General features: G+C 41.9%; 1 protein-coding gene across 7 annotated transcripts in view; it reads right to left on the reverse strand.

Annotated features, from left to right (window-relative positions):
* Positions 1–19,041, reverse strand: part of Cacna1e (calcium voltage-gated channel subunit alpha1 E) — a 393,282-nt gene that overhangs the window by 229,606 nt on the left and 144,635 nt on the right. For all 7 annotated transcript variants that reach the window (XM_045145813.1, XM_004658733.2, XM_004658731.2 and 4 more), the window contains exon 5: positions 225–328. In XM_045145813.1, the coding sequence (XP_045001748.1) occupies positions 225–328 (104 nt within the window). The remainder of the gene's footprint in view (positions 1–224; positions 329–19,041) is intronic.

Consider the following 19,041-nt stretch of genomic DNA (forward strand, 5'->3'; position numbering starts at 1 on the left):
AAGTTTTCTACAAAAATCTTCCCTTATCATTTAAATATAAGAGAAAGTTAATCTAAAGGTGCAATGTTATGCCAGTTACTTCATGTCCACTGTGTATTACCACTGGGCTTCTTTCCAGGAAGAACTCTTTCATGTTCACTCCACATTGCCTTAGACCCTAGATCCAACTGAGGACACATTAGCAAAGATACTAGCCAAGTAGAAAGAAGGAAGCAGATGCTCACTAGGTATTCCTGACACGAGCTTTAAGGGCCTCAGGACACGCACAGCCCGGAGAGTCCTCAGGTCCACGTGGGTATTGAAGTGGGTTCCTGCAGTGGCCAGGATGCTGTAGATGGAGACATAGAAGAGTCCAAGGTTACCACAGTCTTCCTATCCCTTCTGGTTCCTTGGGGAGGCTGGGCTGCAGCAGGCTCGGCCTGAAAGGCACACACAGCCAGTACCAGCTGTATGTGGGCGCACCTGAGCCAGAGTGAATCACCAATGGTGTCGAGTGGAATTAAATATAGCCATCTGTATTTCACTTTGCAAAGCAGGAAAACTTATCATCATACTGGAATCCTAGTCCCAAATCATGAGCAGAACACATGGTCCCATCCCATACCTCTTCCCAGTCCTGGCCCCTCACTCTCTCACTGCCCCTTGCTAAACTCCTTCCCTTCTTCCCAAAGTGTGACACTCACATTTTTCTTTATTTCAAAGTTTTCCAAGATTCCTCTGTCTTGTTTTCTTTAGGGGGTTCCTCTGGGTTAACTACAGCAAAGGAGCAACTTATTCCTCTCCACCTTGACACTTAGAACTGTTACTGAACATCCCAGTAACACTGATGCTTCTGATTGGGAGATAATGTTAGTGGTCATGACATGTCATTAATATTCTTATACTTGTCCCAAACCACTCTTTGGCCTAGATTTTTTTAAAATATTTATTTAATGGAGAAAGAGGGAGAGGGAGAGAGAGAATGGGCGCACCAGGGCCTCCAGCCATTGCAAATGAACTCCAGATGCATGTGACCCCTTGTGCACCTGGCTAACATGGGTCCTGGGGAATAAAACCTGGGTTCTTTGGTTTTGCAAGCAAATGCCTTAACTGCTAAGCCATATCTCCAGCCATGGATGTGGTTTTTTTTGTTGTTGGTTTTTTTTGCTTATACTTGCCTGTCTTTCCTGACAACCATATCCAGAAACCTATGTACATAAAAATAAAAAAAAATAATAATAATTCTATTAAAAGCTACTTGCACCAAGTGCCTTATCTTTGTGAAACAGTTTAGTGCACATAACCCCATGACAATGCAAGTACTCTAGGAAGACACATGTATTCATAAGTGACACAGCAGAGGAACAGGAATTAGAAGAACTAGGTTTAGGTCTTGGCTAACATTGAAGAACTGGGCTACCACTTCCAGATTGGGGCTACCATCCACAATGAGCTTTTGATCAGAGAAACCTACAAGGTTTTCCAAAACAATGACAGACTTCTGTCAGAGTACTTGATGACCCACCAAAGGCCAGTGGTAAGACCCTATTGCTGAAGACTCCATACGCAGCTGACACGTAAAACGGAATGGCATGGCTGGAAGCCAGGAGAGAGTCAGTCCCCAGACAGTCAGCATGTCTAGTGCCAGAAGGTGCTACATGGGCGACTGGGGGATATGACCAATATCTGTCCAAGCAACTCATTGTCTAACCTAATTAGCAACAAATAACCTGATGTGATGCCTACACAAGTGCAATAGTGGCACACAGCCATGGTGGGGAACCAACTGCTCTTGATTTGGCTAACTGATCTCATCAGTGGTACAAGACCCATAGCTGGAGCTGGGAAACAAGTCAGAACCATACCCAAACATAAGCCTAGTCTCCAATATCAAGCTACCATCAATCATGGGCTACAAGAGGGCCTACACCTATCAAATTCTCTATCAAAAAAGTAATTGTTATCTCAATTTCCCGGGTGGTAACTTACTCTCTGTTGGAGAATCTGCTTCTCTTTCTCAGATAGATACAGGTCCTAAGGAGAGAGCTGCCCCAACATACCTCAAAAGGGGCCTGACTGAAACTAAGGATAATTGGCGAAACAAGCAAGGGTGATGTTTTCCTGATAAACCAGATAACTACACGAAGGGGAAAGAGACCAACACAGAGAAAAATCAACTCCTACCAAATCAGAGAGCCAGAGCTTCAGAGGCCCCCCAACACCTCAGCACTGAAGCAGACCAAAAATAAACCCAACATGGCTCAGGGAAATTTTGCGGAAGAGGGGGCGGAAAGAATGTTAGAGTCACATGTTGGGTCATGATATGCAGAGACATTTATCATACCAATAACTGTGGGCTAACTCCACAATGCACAACCCATTTACATCAACAAGGAAGGTCCAATGGGAGGGGGTAGATCATGGATCAGCCTAAACAATGGTACCAAACTGCCTGCATTTGCTGAAAAGAAAACTAATAAATTAAATTAAAAAAAAAAAAAGAACTGGGCTACTTGATAAAATTCACTCAACCTTCAGAAGCCTCATTTCTCTTGTTTACAAAATAGGGGAGTGCCATAGCTTATAGAAAATGACACACTATTGAATATTAAGAGTTTTCCAGGGCAAAAATGGTGATGCATGTCTATAATCACAGAACTGAGAAGGCAGAGGCAAGAGAATTGCAAGTTTGAGGCCATCCTAGGCTACATAGTAAAACTCTGACTCAAAAAATAAAAGTGTTCTAGAAGCTATAGAGTGCATTTCAACATTGTTTCAGACCCAAAGATCAATAATATTAATTTAAAATTCACTAGCTTTTGTCTTTGTTCTGTGAGGTAACACATTTATCTCTTGTAACCTCTCCAGGATTATCAACTATACAGAAGCACTGAGAAGCACTGGGAAATGAGTCATTTAGAAGTTGGGTAGCAAGAATGGTTTGTATTAGTTACTTCTTTTTTGCTGTGACAAAATAACTGATAAAAAGCAACCCAGGGGGTGAATTTTGGCTGAATGGTATTTTGGCTTGTGGTTAGAGGTTATGATCCATCATGGTAGGGAAGGCATAGAGGCAGGAGCATGAAGCACAGCTGGTCACATTGCCCACACAATCAGGAAGTCTTGGGATCAATGCTCAGGCTCAGATTGCTTTCCCTTTTTTATTCAGCTCAAGATCCCAGGAGTGGTGCCACCCATAGTTAAGGGGGTCCTCCCAACCTCAATTCACTTAATAATAGCTCACGAGCAGGTCCAGAGGCTCATTCCCTTGCTAATTTTAGATCCTGTCAGGTTGATAATCAATGTCAACTATCCCTTGTCAACTTGACACTCAAACTTACTGATATTAAGACATAAGCTTCCAAGTTTCTATATTAATTACTTTACTCATTGCTGTGATCAAATATCTGACAGGAGGCAGCTGAAGGAAGGAAAGGGTTTATTCAGGCTCTTCTTGGACGTGGCCTCAGGAGCAGGAGGCCAGCTCGTCACACTGTATCCACAGCCAGGAAGCAGAGGATGAACTGGAATGAGGCTGGGCTACAAAACCTGTGTCCCAGTAAGGAACTCACTTCCTCCTACAAGGCTCCACCTCTGAAGGGTTCCACAACTTTTCCAAACACCATTATTAGCTGGGAACCAAGCATGGAAACACATGAGCCTACAGGGAACATTTTAAACCAAACCACAACACAGTTTCTTTCATTTAATTATTCTAGGTGAAACTCGCTGAAAAATTGTAAGTAAGGTGAAGACACCTAAGTGTGGTCAACATTTGAAATGCCTTCCATATTCAAAAGAGAACTGTGTGAAAGGTTAACGCTGTATGGCTCCAGGAGGCAGATGCAAGATCAATAGGTATCAAGAGACCTAAGACAACATAATCACAACAATGACTGAACACAGCACAGGCCACCAACCTCACAGGCTGTTTGATGAGACAGCACACTCCCAACATTAGCAGTATTCAAGAACAGGCTGACAGCTGAATGAGGAAATACAGAAATTACCCACACTGGGTATAGATGAATTAAATGGCTGGTAGAAGTTTCTTTCTATAACTCTACATTCATACAACCTCCAAATAAGAAACAGAAAGAAATCCTACTCCCATAAAGAACATCAGAAGCCAGGCATGCTTTCTGAGTCCTCTCCATCCTTTTGTACCCAAACTCCCAGACCATCATCTGAAAAGGAGGGTCTTAGGGGAACACAATCTCTGATGTTATTTATGACTCCAGCTTCTAAGGTTAAAGCAAGCCATTGGGAAGGAGGTGGACTGTCTTCTAAAAAGTAGGAAAAACTAAGGAGGAAAAGAACAAGAATAGTCATGGGAAATAGAACTGAAAAAGTAGGACAGAGATAGGCAAAAAGTCAAAAGGAGAGACATAAAGAGAAACTTCCAGGATAGGTAGAGAGAAAAAGAACCGAGGTACAATGGAGCGATTGTTCTGCCTCCTTCTCAAAGGCACGGCCCCAGCACCCAGACTCCTCTGCTGCCCAGGTGCGAGACTCTCCTTTCACTGTGTCTTACAAGCAATGTGCAGAATCCTCTGTTTCCTAGGATACCCAGATACTTACGAGATGCTCGTTTGCATCATACAAAGAGCTGCTGGAAATGAGATTTTCCTTTCCAGTTCCAAGTAGAGCTGTTCATGGAGGTAGAGGTAGAAAGAGGCATGAAAACACAAAGAAGACTCAAATATGCAGAGAAAAACATGACAGTGAGAAAGGAGAATGAGATGCTACGAAAATGAGGAGGAAAACTATGGAGAGGTGGACAAGAAAGGCAATAAATAAAGGCTGATGGAGAAGCAAATGTCAGGGAAACAGGAGAGGGAGGCCAAAGGAAAGAAAACTTGGTGCTTTCTACCTCAGATAAGCCACCATGTGATGTGCCCATACTCCCAACATGAAAAGTGTAGCCCTTAGCTGAGCCAACCTGCTCCCCAAATTCCCACCATGCAACTGAAGGACCTTGGAACCCATGGCCTTCAGCTTTCTTGGACTTCAGAATTTTCTTTTCTTTCTCAGGACAGGAAAGTTGTCGACTAGGCCTTTAGACCATATATACTAGCTGCTACTTATTTCCCTCCCACTGTCCAAATAGTCTGTGAGGGCAGTCAATATAATTTGGTTCCCCTGACCACCTTTTAGGAGCAAAGAACTAGGAAGCTTAAAAAACATGATACTTGAGCATAAAGACAATAAAGGGAAGGGCACTGTTTATTGTGCCACTTCTGCCTCTGTCCTCACCACACCCTAGAGGAATTTGGCATTGTTCTTTCTCTTCCTCTCTGTCTCTCTCTCCAGCTCTGAAATACCTTAAAGATGCTGTAATAGTCATCTTTGTGGCCTCCCAAACCTAGCCCAGTGTCTGGAAATTAAGAGGAGCTCAATAAATGTACTGATTAAATTGATGATTTTGTTAAAACAGAGATCCAAAGGATAGAAATACCACAGGCATCCTGGAACTTACTAAAGAGAAGATTAGGGCAGCAGAGCTGGTATGAGACATAGGTCTGTTTGAGCATCTGGGGGAGGGGGCAGTCCTGGGAGCCTATTCTCCAGCACTTAGAGTCTAATGAGGATTTTCTAATCTACTTCTAGGACTCCTGCTCCTAAGCTGATCCAGCAGGATAGGATGTACCCAGATCTCAGTAGGAATTCTAGAGAGTAGGAGAAAAGAACAGACGAAGACTTAAAAGTTAGAAACTTGCTTGCCAGCAAAACCTAAAGGCTGAAGTCTATATTGCTCAGCAAAGTTATTCCAAGGCATTATAATGCAGGAGGACCCTGGGAAAGTGAAAGATAAAAAAAAATTAGCCCCTGATACTCAGTCCTATAGAAACAATCACATAAAAGAAATGATTATAACATACTGAAGTAAAGGGGAAAAGCAAGATAGATTTTCTTATAGGTAGTCAGCCAGGGACAGAGGCCCAAGGAGATAACACATTGCCTGCCCTGGTAGGACTAAAACCTGCCTCTGGTACACTCTTATCCAAGATGGCTGCAAGTGACACTCCCCACAAGCAGCCTCCTGCTTCTCCCTCAGCTCAGTACAGGCATTGGGGCAGTGGGAGAATTAATTACCTTCTGGCTTGAGTCTTTCAGCTAGTCTTTCCCCCAAATCCTAATTCTCCCTACAATAAACTTCATAATTCATACTTTGCCATTCTTAGAATCTATCTTTCCACTTCTCTGTTAACTTGGATAAGAATCCAAAAGTTGGAGGCCATAGGCCTGGGATCTCCTGTTTCAGTATGGGATTTAATCCCTCCCTGGACCCCAAATCCTGCATCATAATTACAAAGAATCCTAACAGGGTGTTTCTAAAAAATGATAGGAAACATTATGGTGGTAAATAGAGGGCTTACTCTCTGTTAGTATTTTCAAATGATACCTCATTAAGTACTCAAAACATTCCTAATGAGACTGTGATCTGCATTTCATTTCTATACAGAAACCAGTCTCAGAAAAAGGTTAAATAGCTAAAAGAGTCAACTTCAGTTCATTCTGATGGGAAAGCCAGTCAGGCTCCTCCCCACTCTGTCATGATATTGAGTGATAGTTGCCCAGTACGGCTTAGTTCCACCATTCCCTGGTACAGTATATGGCCAAAATATCAGTATCACAATGCTCTGCCCACAACTGATGATTATAATCGGTTCTCTCTCTTTTAAGGCCACAAACCAAGTATGACAGACTTGCCACTGATTCCTCTCAGGACCGCTAGGGTCACACCCCCCCCCCTCTTTTTAGTAACAGATACAAATGATAGCAAGACTCCTTCAACAGCAGGGAATGGCTACTGCAGTACTTTCATAGACACATGGACACACACACACACCACAAAATCAGAGTGAGGCCATCAAGGATAACCTCTGAGTTAATAAAGGCCTAAGTTCTCTGTTGTTCCAAGAGCAGTATGTGTGGATGGTTCAGGAGCAGTGGCTGTATTTTCCATTTAGTTTATCCTCATAAGCACAAAGTCCTATACAGAGGTGTATTTCATTCCTACTTTCACCCATAGCAAAGGACAGATGACCAGGAGCACAGATAACATATGGCACACACAGTGCAGGTTTAGTAACCACATCCTGTTGGTTGTCACGGCTCAGGTCCTCCTCTAATGATTTTGCTTTCAGTTGTCAGCAGCTGAGCAGGTGAGTGGAGGCTGATCCAATCCTAATGACATGGCACACATCTTTCCAGTAATGGACCCCACTACAATGGCTTAGCAGAACAGAAGGTGACAGTGATGTCCTGGACAATTTGAACCTAATCTTCTCTCTCTGAGTCAGTCACCAAGGGATTCATCAACGCATTCCTTTGACCCTGAGTGTTTTAGCCTCCTTGCCAACCCAAGCCAACAATATCTTTTCATGGGCATGTTCTACTGTTCTCTGTCATGCCTGAAAATACCCTGAAGCACAGGGCTTAGGTTTATAATTACCATATAACATACTGGTTGCACACTTTAATTTTACTTTCAGATGAATAACTGAAATGATTTCAGTACAACTAGTCAACTAAATGATTTTAGTGCCAATTTTGTATAATGCATGGAATATTATTCATTGTTTATCTAAAACCTGAAACTCAGGAGCTAGGGAGCTAGCTCAGCATTTAAAGGCATTTGCTTACAAAACTTGCTGACCCAAGGTCAATTCCCCAGCCACCCACATAAAGATGGATAGGCATTCATGTTCAACAGCAAGAGACCCTGATGTACAGGTGTGCTACATGCAATTTTATATCTTCAAACAGAAGTCTGATTGTTAACAATTGCTAGTTGGATACTTTTAACCCAATTCAAAGGCAGCTCCACGATAGCAGGAACTGCTTTCCTATTTCCATTCACTGTGGCTTCTTCCCTAGCAATAGGTGACACTGGAACCCAAGAGGGTAATGGGAGCTAATACAGTCCCAATGAAGGAGACTGGCTATATTTGTTCATGGAGGACACATCCATTGGCTTGTGGCACCGGTAAAATCAGAAATCCAAACTGAGGACACTTGAACCATACAGACACTTGAGACATGCTGACTATATGCACACATTACAATGCAGTCCAAAATGGAATGGTGGTTTTCCTTATGAAACATAATGAAAGATCCAGGGATTAAGTAGAGCCCGATCAATGTAAATGGAAGATGTGGGAGGAAGGCTCAAGGTGAAGTGTGAGTAGGCAAGAGGAAGTGGAGGGAAGAACACCCTTAGTGCAGGCAGATGCGTGCACAGAAGGCTCAGTGGCAGACAAGAGAGTGATGTATTTGGAACACTGAAACGAGAGTGGTGTGGCTGGAACCTGGTGAGACAGGAAGAGTAGATAGTGAAGTGTTCGGAGACCTGAAAATGTTAGTAAGGAAAACTTTATAAGGTATGTTAGGGGCTGGATCAAGCTTATCCTTGGAGGCTTAAATATGGCAGTGGCACACTAGCTAGCCACAGTGTCACATTAAACTCCAAAGAATTTCCCTGTTTGAATGATTGGTGTCTCACCTTCACTCCAACTCCATCCACATCACTGTTGGCTTTGGTTTTGGTCTATCTAACTTAATTTCATCTTCCTGGAATTCATAGGCCCTCCAGAGGGCTCCTTTACTTGCCCCCTTTACAACTCTCTTCCCAGGCAGGACAGCTCTCTTGTGGTAAGCATGCTGCAAAGGGCTCCAGACTCCCTGCAGATGAACCTAGATGTATCTAAGCCAACCATTTATGATCTTGTATAGTGACTGGTTTAGGAATAAGCAGGTGATAGAACTCATGCCACTGAGTTTGATGGGAAATACACTGCAGGACTTCAATTGACCTATACTCTAAAACAAAGGTAAAAGCATATACAACAGTAATTTTCAGGCTTTTTTGACCAAAGATAAGTAGTAAATGTATTTCACAACACAAGTAAGATGATATATATCTGTGGCATATGTCTCATAACACAATGTTTAGTCTATATGCAACATGAATTTTTCTTAGCTCTGCCTCTGTTATGTGTTCAGTTGCTTGCAACCAAGTTCCTGATCCTCTAATCATGCTGACCCACAGTCATTCCATCCAACCAGCCAATGAGCACATTCCCTCTAAGGAGACACAAAGGTTAGAATGGACCAATCTGAATGGCTACTTGTAATATAGCACCATGCATCTTCTTGGTGTTTTCCCAAAATAATGAAACAGTTTGTCAGAAAAGGTTTTACTGCACTGTTCTAAAAATAGCAGATATAGACCTCTAGGAGGAAACCTCTTCCTTCTTCCTCTTTCAGGTACCTGAAGTGGAGTAATGGGCAGTCTGAATGATACACACACACACACACACACACACACACACACACACACACACACCTTAAAACCACTATAGAAGAGTATCCAGTATCTGTTTATGATTTAGTTTTGTTTGTTTGGGTTTTATTTCTATATATGCTTTTTATTTTAGTTTGGTAATTTGTTGCTTAGTAGTATGCATTAATTAACACTTATTGGTCTGAGTTAATTTATAACCAAATTATAACAAGGTCTTTCTTCTACTTTTTTCCTGTTCCACAGACAATAAATGACAGCCAAGAAGCCCTAGTATTTCTTGGGAAATGGGAAGGTAAAAAGGGTCCAAATGCCCTCTCTAGTAAGAATGATCTCTGCTATCTGCAGAAGGGAACAAGTATCTCTCCTTTAACAAAAGTAAAGAGATCACTCCTGGAATTTAAAATGGGGTTCCAAGTTACATTTCAGAGGAATCTCAGTGGGTGTTCCTAATATATGTCTTTCGATGAGAAGAAAAATCGTGGCATAAAACTTCTTCTTCTTGCTCAACAACTTCAACCACAACAATCAAACCACATCATAATAAGAAAAGGGTGCACTGACATTTGGGTACAAGTTATTACTGGTTGTGGGCAGCTAACCTTTGCAGGATAGGACATTTGGCAGCATCCCTGGCATCTAACCATTAGGTACCAATAGCAGCTCTCCTTCTACCTGTTGAGACAAAATGTCTTCAGACATTGTCAAATAACCTTTAGGGGTGAAAAACTCACTCCTCATGGAGAAGCACTGCTGTATAAGACCTCCAACAACCAATGTCTAATAGCTAACTAAAGGCTATGACATGTATTTTCAACTGGGCACCAATGCCCACATGGGGAGAAAATAACACACAACAACTCTCAAGCAGAAATGAGAGTTTACCTGGATGACCCCAACCACAAGTTTTAACTCTGAGGAAGCATCAGCCTTGATGAACATGTCCCATGTTTGTCAAACATCTCCTGGGTGGGGGACAATATGCTAGACCTCAAAGAAGAGTTTCCCTGAACATTTAAATAATGATAGATAATGAATTCAGAATGGTATAAATGATTTTATTTGTTAAATTTAAAATAACAGAAATAAGGGTCAGAGTCCTACTAATGGTCTTGTTATTTTTCTCCTTTCTGAAAAAGTTCCTGATTATTTACTGATTCAACAAGGGGAAAATGTCAAAAGATGGGGAGAAATCCTATTACTGTCATTCAGGTCCAGGCAAGGGTACCAAAAACAAAGAAGTTACCCCATTGTTTATAGCTATTATCCATATAGGTACCACTATCCCTATGGCATAAGTTTGGGAATTAAGGCTCACAGAGAGAAGATGCCCAGACTTAGGTAACTATGATGGTACATGGTCAAACTGAGACTCTACCCCAGAAATTTAGATTCCAAATCTGGAGTGTTTTTGATAGCTACAAAAGCTAATGGCTAGAAATACATCCCAAAGGCACATATATGTGAGGATTGCTCTCTAGGATGGCCACAGAGCTGCCTCTCTGTAGGGTTTTATGGTGGCCTGTGATTACAACATCATACGAACATTACCAGAACTGTGCTTCAGAGAGTTGGCAAAGCATGAGAATTGCTACAAGGGGAAATTCCACATTATAAGAATTCACTAATGCTAATACATGTTCTTTGGGTTGTTTTTTTAGTGGCAGTAAGGGATTTCTATTGATGTTCCATACACACATACTTTTTTCTTACCAGGTTTCCCTCAAGACAGGAATAAGCACTTTTGAGGTAACCAGTTAGGCACAAAGCAGAGCTTAACCAAAGAAGGGGGAAGCCAGGCTAATCATCCCCATGGAAGCCAAGCTCCCAAGTTGGCTTTACTGAAATGCACTAGTGAACTTCAGACAGATAGCAGGGACTGGATCTGCAGCCCATAAGGCCCATGCATTGTGGCTCCCTGCTACAGCAATGCCAATACCTTCTTTTCCATCCACACTCCATCTATGAAGATCTTCCTCAAACTAACACCAGATTGTCTACAGTAGGCTCAAGAACAGGAAGTCCTTTCCCTGGCATTGTTGGACTTGAGCGATAGTGCTCAGTTATCTCTTTTGAATCAGCTAAAGCCATAAAACAAAGCTTCAGGAGACTGTTTTCAACCATGTTGTTTATATCAAAGCCAGGCTCTTTGTGGTAAGAGAGAACAGAACTGGCCCTACAAGGTGACAAGGAATAAAAGCAGGAAGAAGTGCTATAGGAACTGAGTATGACAGTTCTTAAGGCCCAGCTAGTTTCTAATCTTTTTGCAACATTGTGTGAGGCATTTTCTTCCTGAAAAGCTTCAAACTGCTAGTCTGCCCAAGGTAAACTCCATCACTCATAATAACTGCTCACCTATTCTGTCCAGATAATACCACATGGAAAAGAAACGATACTCAAACTTAATATAACTTGGCCCAACCTAAAAGAGCTGAGGCATACATATAAGGTAAAGAGGGGGAAGTCCCAGAACCATGCTCTGACACAGAGCCAATATGCCAATAAGAGAATGCATAAGCTTTTCTCATAGTGTCATTTTAGCTTGATTGCTAAGCAGCTGAAAGGGTGCTCCAACTTCAATGTCCAAGAGACTGAAAGTTTACATTCATTCATAACCCTTGAAAGAGCTACCATTCTTTTCCCTCAGAACATCAACACCCATGAGTGGGAGGTGGGAAATAAGCATCGGATGGGGAGAAATTTCCATCATTTTCATTCAGGCATGCATCATTCATTCACCACACGTCTGTGATCCGGACAGGTACTACCATCTCCATTCCATATGCTCTCCGAGGAGTCCTTCAAAGTGCAGAGTAAAAATACACTAAGAAAAAAAGTTCTGGGCTGGAGAGATGGCTTAGCGGTTAAGCGCTTGCCTGTGAAGCCTAAGAACCCCGGTTCGAGGCTCGGTTCCCCAGGTCCCACGTTAGCCAGACGCACAAGGGGGCGCACACGTCTGGAGTTCGTTTGCAGAGGCTGGAAGCCCTGGCGCGCCCATTCTCTCTCTCTCTCCCTCTATCTGTCTTTCTCTCTGTGTCTGTCGCTCTCAAATAAATTAAAAAAAAAAAAAAAAGTTCTACATTCTTAGTATTGTGAGATACGCTGTTTTTATCCACTTTCTGGGAAATATTTGGTTTAAAAAATTTGTTTGAGTTTATAAAACCTTCTCAAATCAATGACTTTTCAACAAACCACAGATCCAATAATTTTAGGAAAAATTTATTTGTTCATTTTTCTACTTCCCTATTTCAGTCTATAATGCCTGAGAGGTTGATCTGCATGACAGGAATATGCCATTTTTCTTCTATTCTGACAAGTATTTAAAAAAACACCTACATTTTCCATACTTTCAGAGAACCAAGCCTACAATTACAGGTTTGATGAAGAGGCCGCCATAGAGTTGTTATAAAATACCAACTCTCTGTAAAGCCCCAAATGAACGAGGACTATTTTTCAGAGAAAACAAAATGCTTTTTACTTTTTAAGAGTCATTAAAACAAAATTCGTTCTAGTGCTTCTGAGTCATATCACATCCCATATCACACATTTGAAATATAATAAAAATGCCAGCAATTTTAATAATTAAAAAGAATTGTTCCTATATACAGGAACTGTTTGTTACCCAAGTCTATTTGATAGAGATATATAAGTGCCAACAAAGTGGCCTGTCACTGTGAACAAATAAAGTACTGAGCTGTTGGAGGGATTAAGAGGTTACACTTACAACTAAATGGCATGACCGTTCTGTCAGAGGACTTTAAAAAGAACACCTTATTCTACTCATATGGACAATGTAGAGCACTTACTCACTGTGGAGTCCAGACAAAGAAATTACTACCCCTCATAGAAGTATTGCCAGTGAGTGTTGGAATTTAACTTAATGGCAAAGAGCTTTCTCTTCCCCTCTGAAGTTATTTATACCTTGCCAGCTATGCAAATTAGCCATGGCCTCTGAGCATGAAAGAAACAAGGTTGAGCCCAAGTTAATATTTTATGAAAAAAGAACATAACATAAGTAGCCAACTCTGGCACTGAGCTGCAATACACTCTGTGGATGACCCTGTAGAGGTACAACCATGGCAAGTTTCTGTGCCAATCTAACATCAAAAAGACTATCCACAAAAAAAAAAGATAGATAGACTGATGATTATATATTTCAAAGTCTTATAACATAACCAAAGAAATTCAAATTAAAACCATATAATAGCCTGTGTTATCATATTGCCACCCTGGAAGGATAATCAACTGGTCCATGTTGGTAAACTATTGGACAACATGTACATAAATATATTTAAGATTTTTACTCTCTTTGGCCAGAAGTTTCAGAAAATTATTTTAAGTACATGTTCCAAAATGAGGGCAAGTTTTTAGGCAATGTTTTACAGACACAGTTGTTTACACACATAATTTTACTTATAAATATCTAAAATGTAGATACTTAAGCATTATCTATAGTAGTGAATGATCTACAACCACCTATAAGTAAATTATAAAACAACCTGATTAAAGTCAAAAGAAATGAGCAATTCCTTCATCAAAGCAAGATGTGGAGGACAAATGAGCACATACAACCTTTGAAAGCAGCATGGAAAAGCAAATTAGAACCATAATAGTGATTCCTGTACATCTATTCGAAGACTAAAACAAAGGCCAAACAAAACACTACCAAGTCTGGAAAGACTAAATCCCAAGAACGATATGGAAAACTGGAAATCACGCATTACTGCTGGGCATGCAAATGGCACCGCCAATTTGGAAAACAGTTGGGCTGTTCTGTATGGGATTATGTACACATTCACCATTTCATTTAGGTTCATTCCAGTGACATTCATAACTGCCCAAACTGAAAACAACCCAAATGTGCCTCAACTGGTGAATCCACCAATTTTTACACATCCATACAACTGAGCATGAGGCAGCAATAAAAAGGAGTGAACCGTTGATATATGCAAAAACTACGGGAGAGTCTCAGAAGCATTATGTTGTACTAAGAAGCCAGAGTGAGAAGGCTGTGTACTGACTTCATTTACATGACATTCTGGAAAGGTATGCCTATGAGGACAAATAAATTCATAGCTGCTAAGATGCTGGGATAAGAAAATGAATAGATTAGAACAGGGATTGAGGAGAGTTGATGGGGTGCTGGTAGAAATATTCTTTATATTGAATATGCTAATAGACAACCACATATATCTGTCAGAATATGCATAGGAGGGGAAATGATGGCATCAAAAAGAATAGGGACTGGTTGGAAAGAAGTAGGAGTTCACTGGAGGGGGAAAGTGGAGAGGGGACAAGGGAAGACGGTGGGAGGGGATCATGATCATGGTGTCTTAGGTATATGTATGGTAGTTACTAATAAAAAGTTAAAATAAGACCAATAAAAATGTGAACATTTTTATTGGTCTTATTTTAACTTTTTTTTTTATAAGAAACAAAAAAATACACAGTCGTGTTTCTTACAAAAAGATACATTTCATTGTATGCAAGTAGTACCACAGTAAACCAGACTTCCAAAAACTCCATCTTTACGTTTGGTACTAATTGTGATAAAATTTATAAAACATAAAATTTACATTTTGACCACTTTAGGGCAGTTCTAAACATTAAATACATTACACGGTTGCATAACCTTAATCAACAACCCTCCCAGAGAGCCTCCATCTTCCCGAACTGAAGCTCTGTCTCCATTACCACTAACTCTCCTCTCCTGCCAGTCCTGACAATCATACTCTATTTTCTATCTCTAAATTTGACAATTCTAAGTACCTAACATGAATGAGGTTATATAATATTTGCCATTTTCTGTCTCCTTTATTTCACTCATATTTTACTCAGCAAAATGTGTTCCAGATTCAACCATGTTGTGTCATGTGTCAGGATCGCCTTCCATGGTATGTACACAACATGTTTGCTCATTCATTTGGTTAGCTTCTGTCTTTTAGATTTTATGAATAGTGCTGCTATGAACATGGGTATGTAAAATCTGTTCAAATTCTTGCTTTTATTTCCTTTGGGCATTTGCCCAAAAGTAGAATTTCTAAATCTAATGGTAATTCTATGTTTATTACTTTGAGGAGCTGCCATGCCAGTTTCCCACAGAAAGTCCTTGATGCTTGGATAGTAGAAGAATGATTGATTGAGGTAATGTGCTCAGTGGAATATTATGTAGCCTTAAAGTATTATTGTTACAGAACATATGCATATATAGCCAGAGAGGGAAGAAGAGGCAGATAGAATGGGTGTGCCAGGGCCTGCAGCCACTGTAAATGAACTTCCAGATGCATGTCCCACCGGCTTACATGGGTCCTGGGGAATTGAACCTGGGTTGTTTGGCTTTGCAGGCCCTTACCACTAAGCCATCTCTGCAGCCCGAAACCAGTATACTCTTAACAAGAAAATATTCTATCTACACAGTGTGAGATGCATAAGAAATGAAAAGAAGGCTGGGAGGAAATATACCAAATGCTGACAATATTGCAGTGGTTTCAGGATAACTATGCAACATCCCTTCCAGCTACAATTTTTCCACAGTAATGCTTCCCATGGTTTTAGTTACTTACTTATACTCTGAAAGCATTAAATGGGAAAATACAGAAATAATCAACTTATAAGCTTTAAATTGCTTGTCATTCCAAGTAGCATAATGGAATCCCTAGCTAGCCCACTTTGTCCTAGCCAGGACACAGTACATCCCCTTTTCTGGTGCATCCACCTGCATACGCTCTCTGCCCATCAACCCCTTGGTGGTTGACTCCATGATCCAGTGGGTTACAGTGGAATTGCAGTGCGTGTGTTCCAAGGACACCTGTTTTACTTAATATCACTGCAAAGTACAAGGATGTGACTCTGTGAAAAATGGAACAAACCACATGGCAGCATTAAAGTATTCCTTTAAGTGAAAAGATGAAATCACAATAAGCTATTTTGAAGGAGAGGAAGATTGCATTCGCATGACTATTATACAGTATATATGGGTTTTTTTATTGCCATGATTGTCCTGCACTACTGCCCATCACAGTGCCTCGCTGTGTGTTAAATGCTAGCCTTATTACGTACACTGCACACTGGTCCCCGCTGCTCAGCACAGTTTCTGGATCTGGTGCCCACCTGTACCCTCTGCCACCTGCGCCTGCTCCATCTGGCTTTGGAGCACCCCACTATGAAAACAGTTCATGAAAGATCATCAGGGGTCTTGAGATCCCAAATCCTGTATGTTCTTGTTTGTGTTCATATTGTAATACTGGCCAAACATACCCAGTCCAAGCATATGAAATCCAGTCTTCTCTTAAAACATGAGATTGCTGAGGGTGGACGTGATGCTGCAAGGAGAAAAGCCACATCTGACCTCCCAGGTGTCAGTCAAAACGCAAGCACTCTGGAAGAACTGTTTAACATGGCCTTCGGGTTACATACATGAGATGTATATAGAACAGAGATGGATTTTGTGTTTAGACTTGAATCTTATCCCTAAGATGATATGTGATACCTACATCATCGTGTGTGTGTGTGTGTGTGTGTGTGTGTGTGTGTCTGCTATATACACCAAAATAAAAAATTCCAAGCCCAAAGCACATCTAATCCCAAGCACATCAGATAAAGGATAAAATTCCTATCTGAAGTCCTTTTTCCTTTCCTCTTTGTCCTTCCCTCTTCCTCCATTCCCCTTTAAATGCAGCTCTCCCTAAGGTTTCACAATTGCCCCTCTCCACTTCTACTTTCAATCCACACACTCCCTAAGGGGCTTCCCCTGAAACCAAGCTGCTTCACACTCTCCATAGCCCTTTTCTCCTCTCCTTTCATAATCAAATCCCTGCTGAGCATGTCTGCTCTCCCATAGCACCCTATAGAGCTTTCAGCCAGCAGGTACCCAGTACAGTCCCTCCTTCACCTTGCAAAGTGGTTCCTCCTCCTTTGTCTCTCCTCTCCCTCTTCCTCCAGTTTAGGACAGGATCTTTTACTACATTGCTACAGTTGGCCTTGAACTTGCTAATAGTAGGCCATGCTCTCAGACTTTCTGTTCTCCTCCTGCCTGGGGTGGGGGCAGGGATATAACTCAATGGTAAATTCCTCATCCTGTGCAAGCCCGGCTTTGATCTCCAGCACTAATACATAGATAGTGTCAGTCACATTCTGGCTTGAGCTCTCTAGCTTCTCACCATACTTGCAATAGCATCTTACATATGTCTGTGGCTCTCTGGGTCCCCAAGGACGGGGCAGACCTGACTTAGTAGTATTCTGTAGGGAAAGTACTTGGGTCACAGATACCTTTGGACCAGAGGGAGTATCTGAACAAAGCTATGCTTAGGAAGGTCACTGACTGAAGATGTTTGAGAGGATGGACAGCTAGGAGAGATGCCAGCAAAGGGAGCAAGTATGAAGTTCTGCCGCCATCCTGACGCAGGAAAGAAAGGCACTGAACTGGGAGGCAATCTCTAGAGTGAAAGGAGGTCCACTGACTCCATCTTTCCACAATACTTAGCATGCAGGCAGGATGTGCCTGCTGCACGTGGCTGCCAGCAGGCTTGGGCAAGTCGGAAAAAGAATCCAGGCACTTCCTGGATGGCGAAGGGTGACCACAGTATGGGTAGAGTGGCTGATGTTGTTCTTCCAGAGGGAAAACCTAAGGTTAGACAGAAAAATCAGGAGTTGCTCCTGAGTAAAGGCAGAGGCCTTTTTGGTAGGTAGTCTTTCTTACTGATTGTTTCAGTTACTTCTCATTGATGGGACAAGCACCCAACCAGAAGCAGCCTTCAGGAGGAAAGGGTTTATGTCAGACTTACAAAATCCAGGGGAAACACCATCAATCGTGGATGAAGCTGGCCCACTTCCATAGATTGAGAAAACAACCATCAAAACAGCCAGCAAAAGTGAACAGCCAGAGCGCAAACTTCTCTGACTACGCCTTAGGGCTGGTCTTAAGATCCACCCCCGGTGGTATATCTCTTCCCCAGCAGGTCTCTGCCTACTGGAGACTCAAATTGCAAGCTCAATCTTACCAAAACTACCTGAGTCTGTAGCCATACATTCAAACTACACTGACCCAGCACAGCCAGGTTCTTTGTGCCCTTCTGAGCAGCCTCATGACTTGTACTTTGTTGAGCATCATAAGCAATGCCCTGCTGGAGGTCAACAGGCTGAGCCTTCAAAAAGCCAGCACCAGAATAACAGAGGAGGGCAGTGAGCCTTCTGACAGCAAACCTTCACTGAGATGTCACCCAGATACTCACTTGCTCCCATCAAAGCCCCTCTCTTGGCACTAAGCAGAGTTGGAGTCATACCTCAAATGCCTCACACCACATGATGTTTGCACCTGCTGATCTCACCTTTTCTGACATATTTAAAAGAAAAGGATATGGGAGGGGGTGCCCAAACATCTGTGTGAACTCTAAGAAAGGCTGTGAACTAGCTAATTACTCCTAGTGCTCCTAAAGCTTCATTTTGCACCTCTTTGTAGCTGCAGCAGCAGCAGCACTGACTCTAAGTGCATTTCAGTCTTTCTTATTTTAATTGGAAAAAGAAGCCCCCCCCCCCCCCAAGTTCCCATAACTGGAAGTTTGCTATCTTATTATCTCAGTGTGACCATAGTGCCTGCTGGCCCAGCCACACACCCTAAGCCAAGGCACACTCTAGGCAAATGCACATTAGAAGCAGATCCTCTTTGCAGGGGTCCTGGTGGGGTTTTGAAAGGAGCACAGGTGCAGACCATGCCGAGGACTCTTGTCCAGAGGAGACGAACCAGCCTGTTCTGCCCC

Source organism: Jaculus jaculus, chromosome 1 (genome assembly GCF_020740685.1).
Source record: "Jaculus jaculus isolate mJacJac1 chromosome 1, mJacJac1.mat.Y.cur, whole genome shotgun sequence".
NCBI classification, from domain to species: domain Eukaryota; kingdom Metazoa; phylum Chordata; class Mammalia; order Rodentia; family Dipodidae; genus Jaculus; species Jaculus jaculus.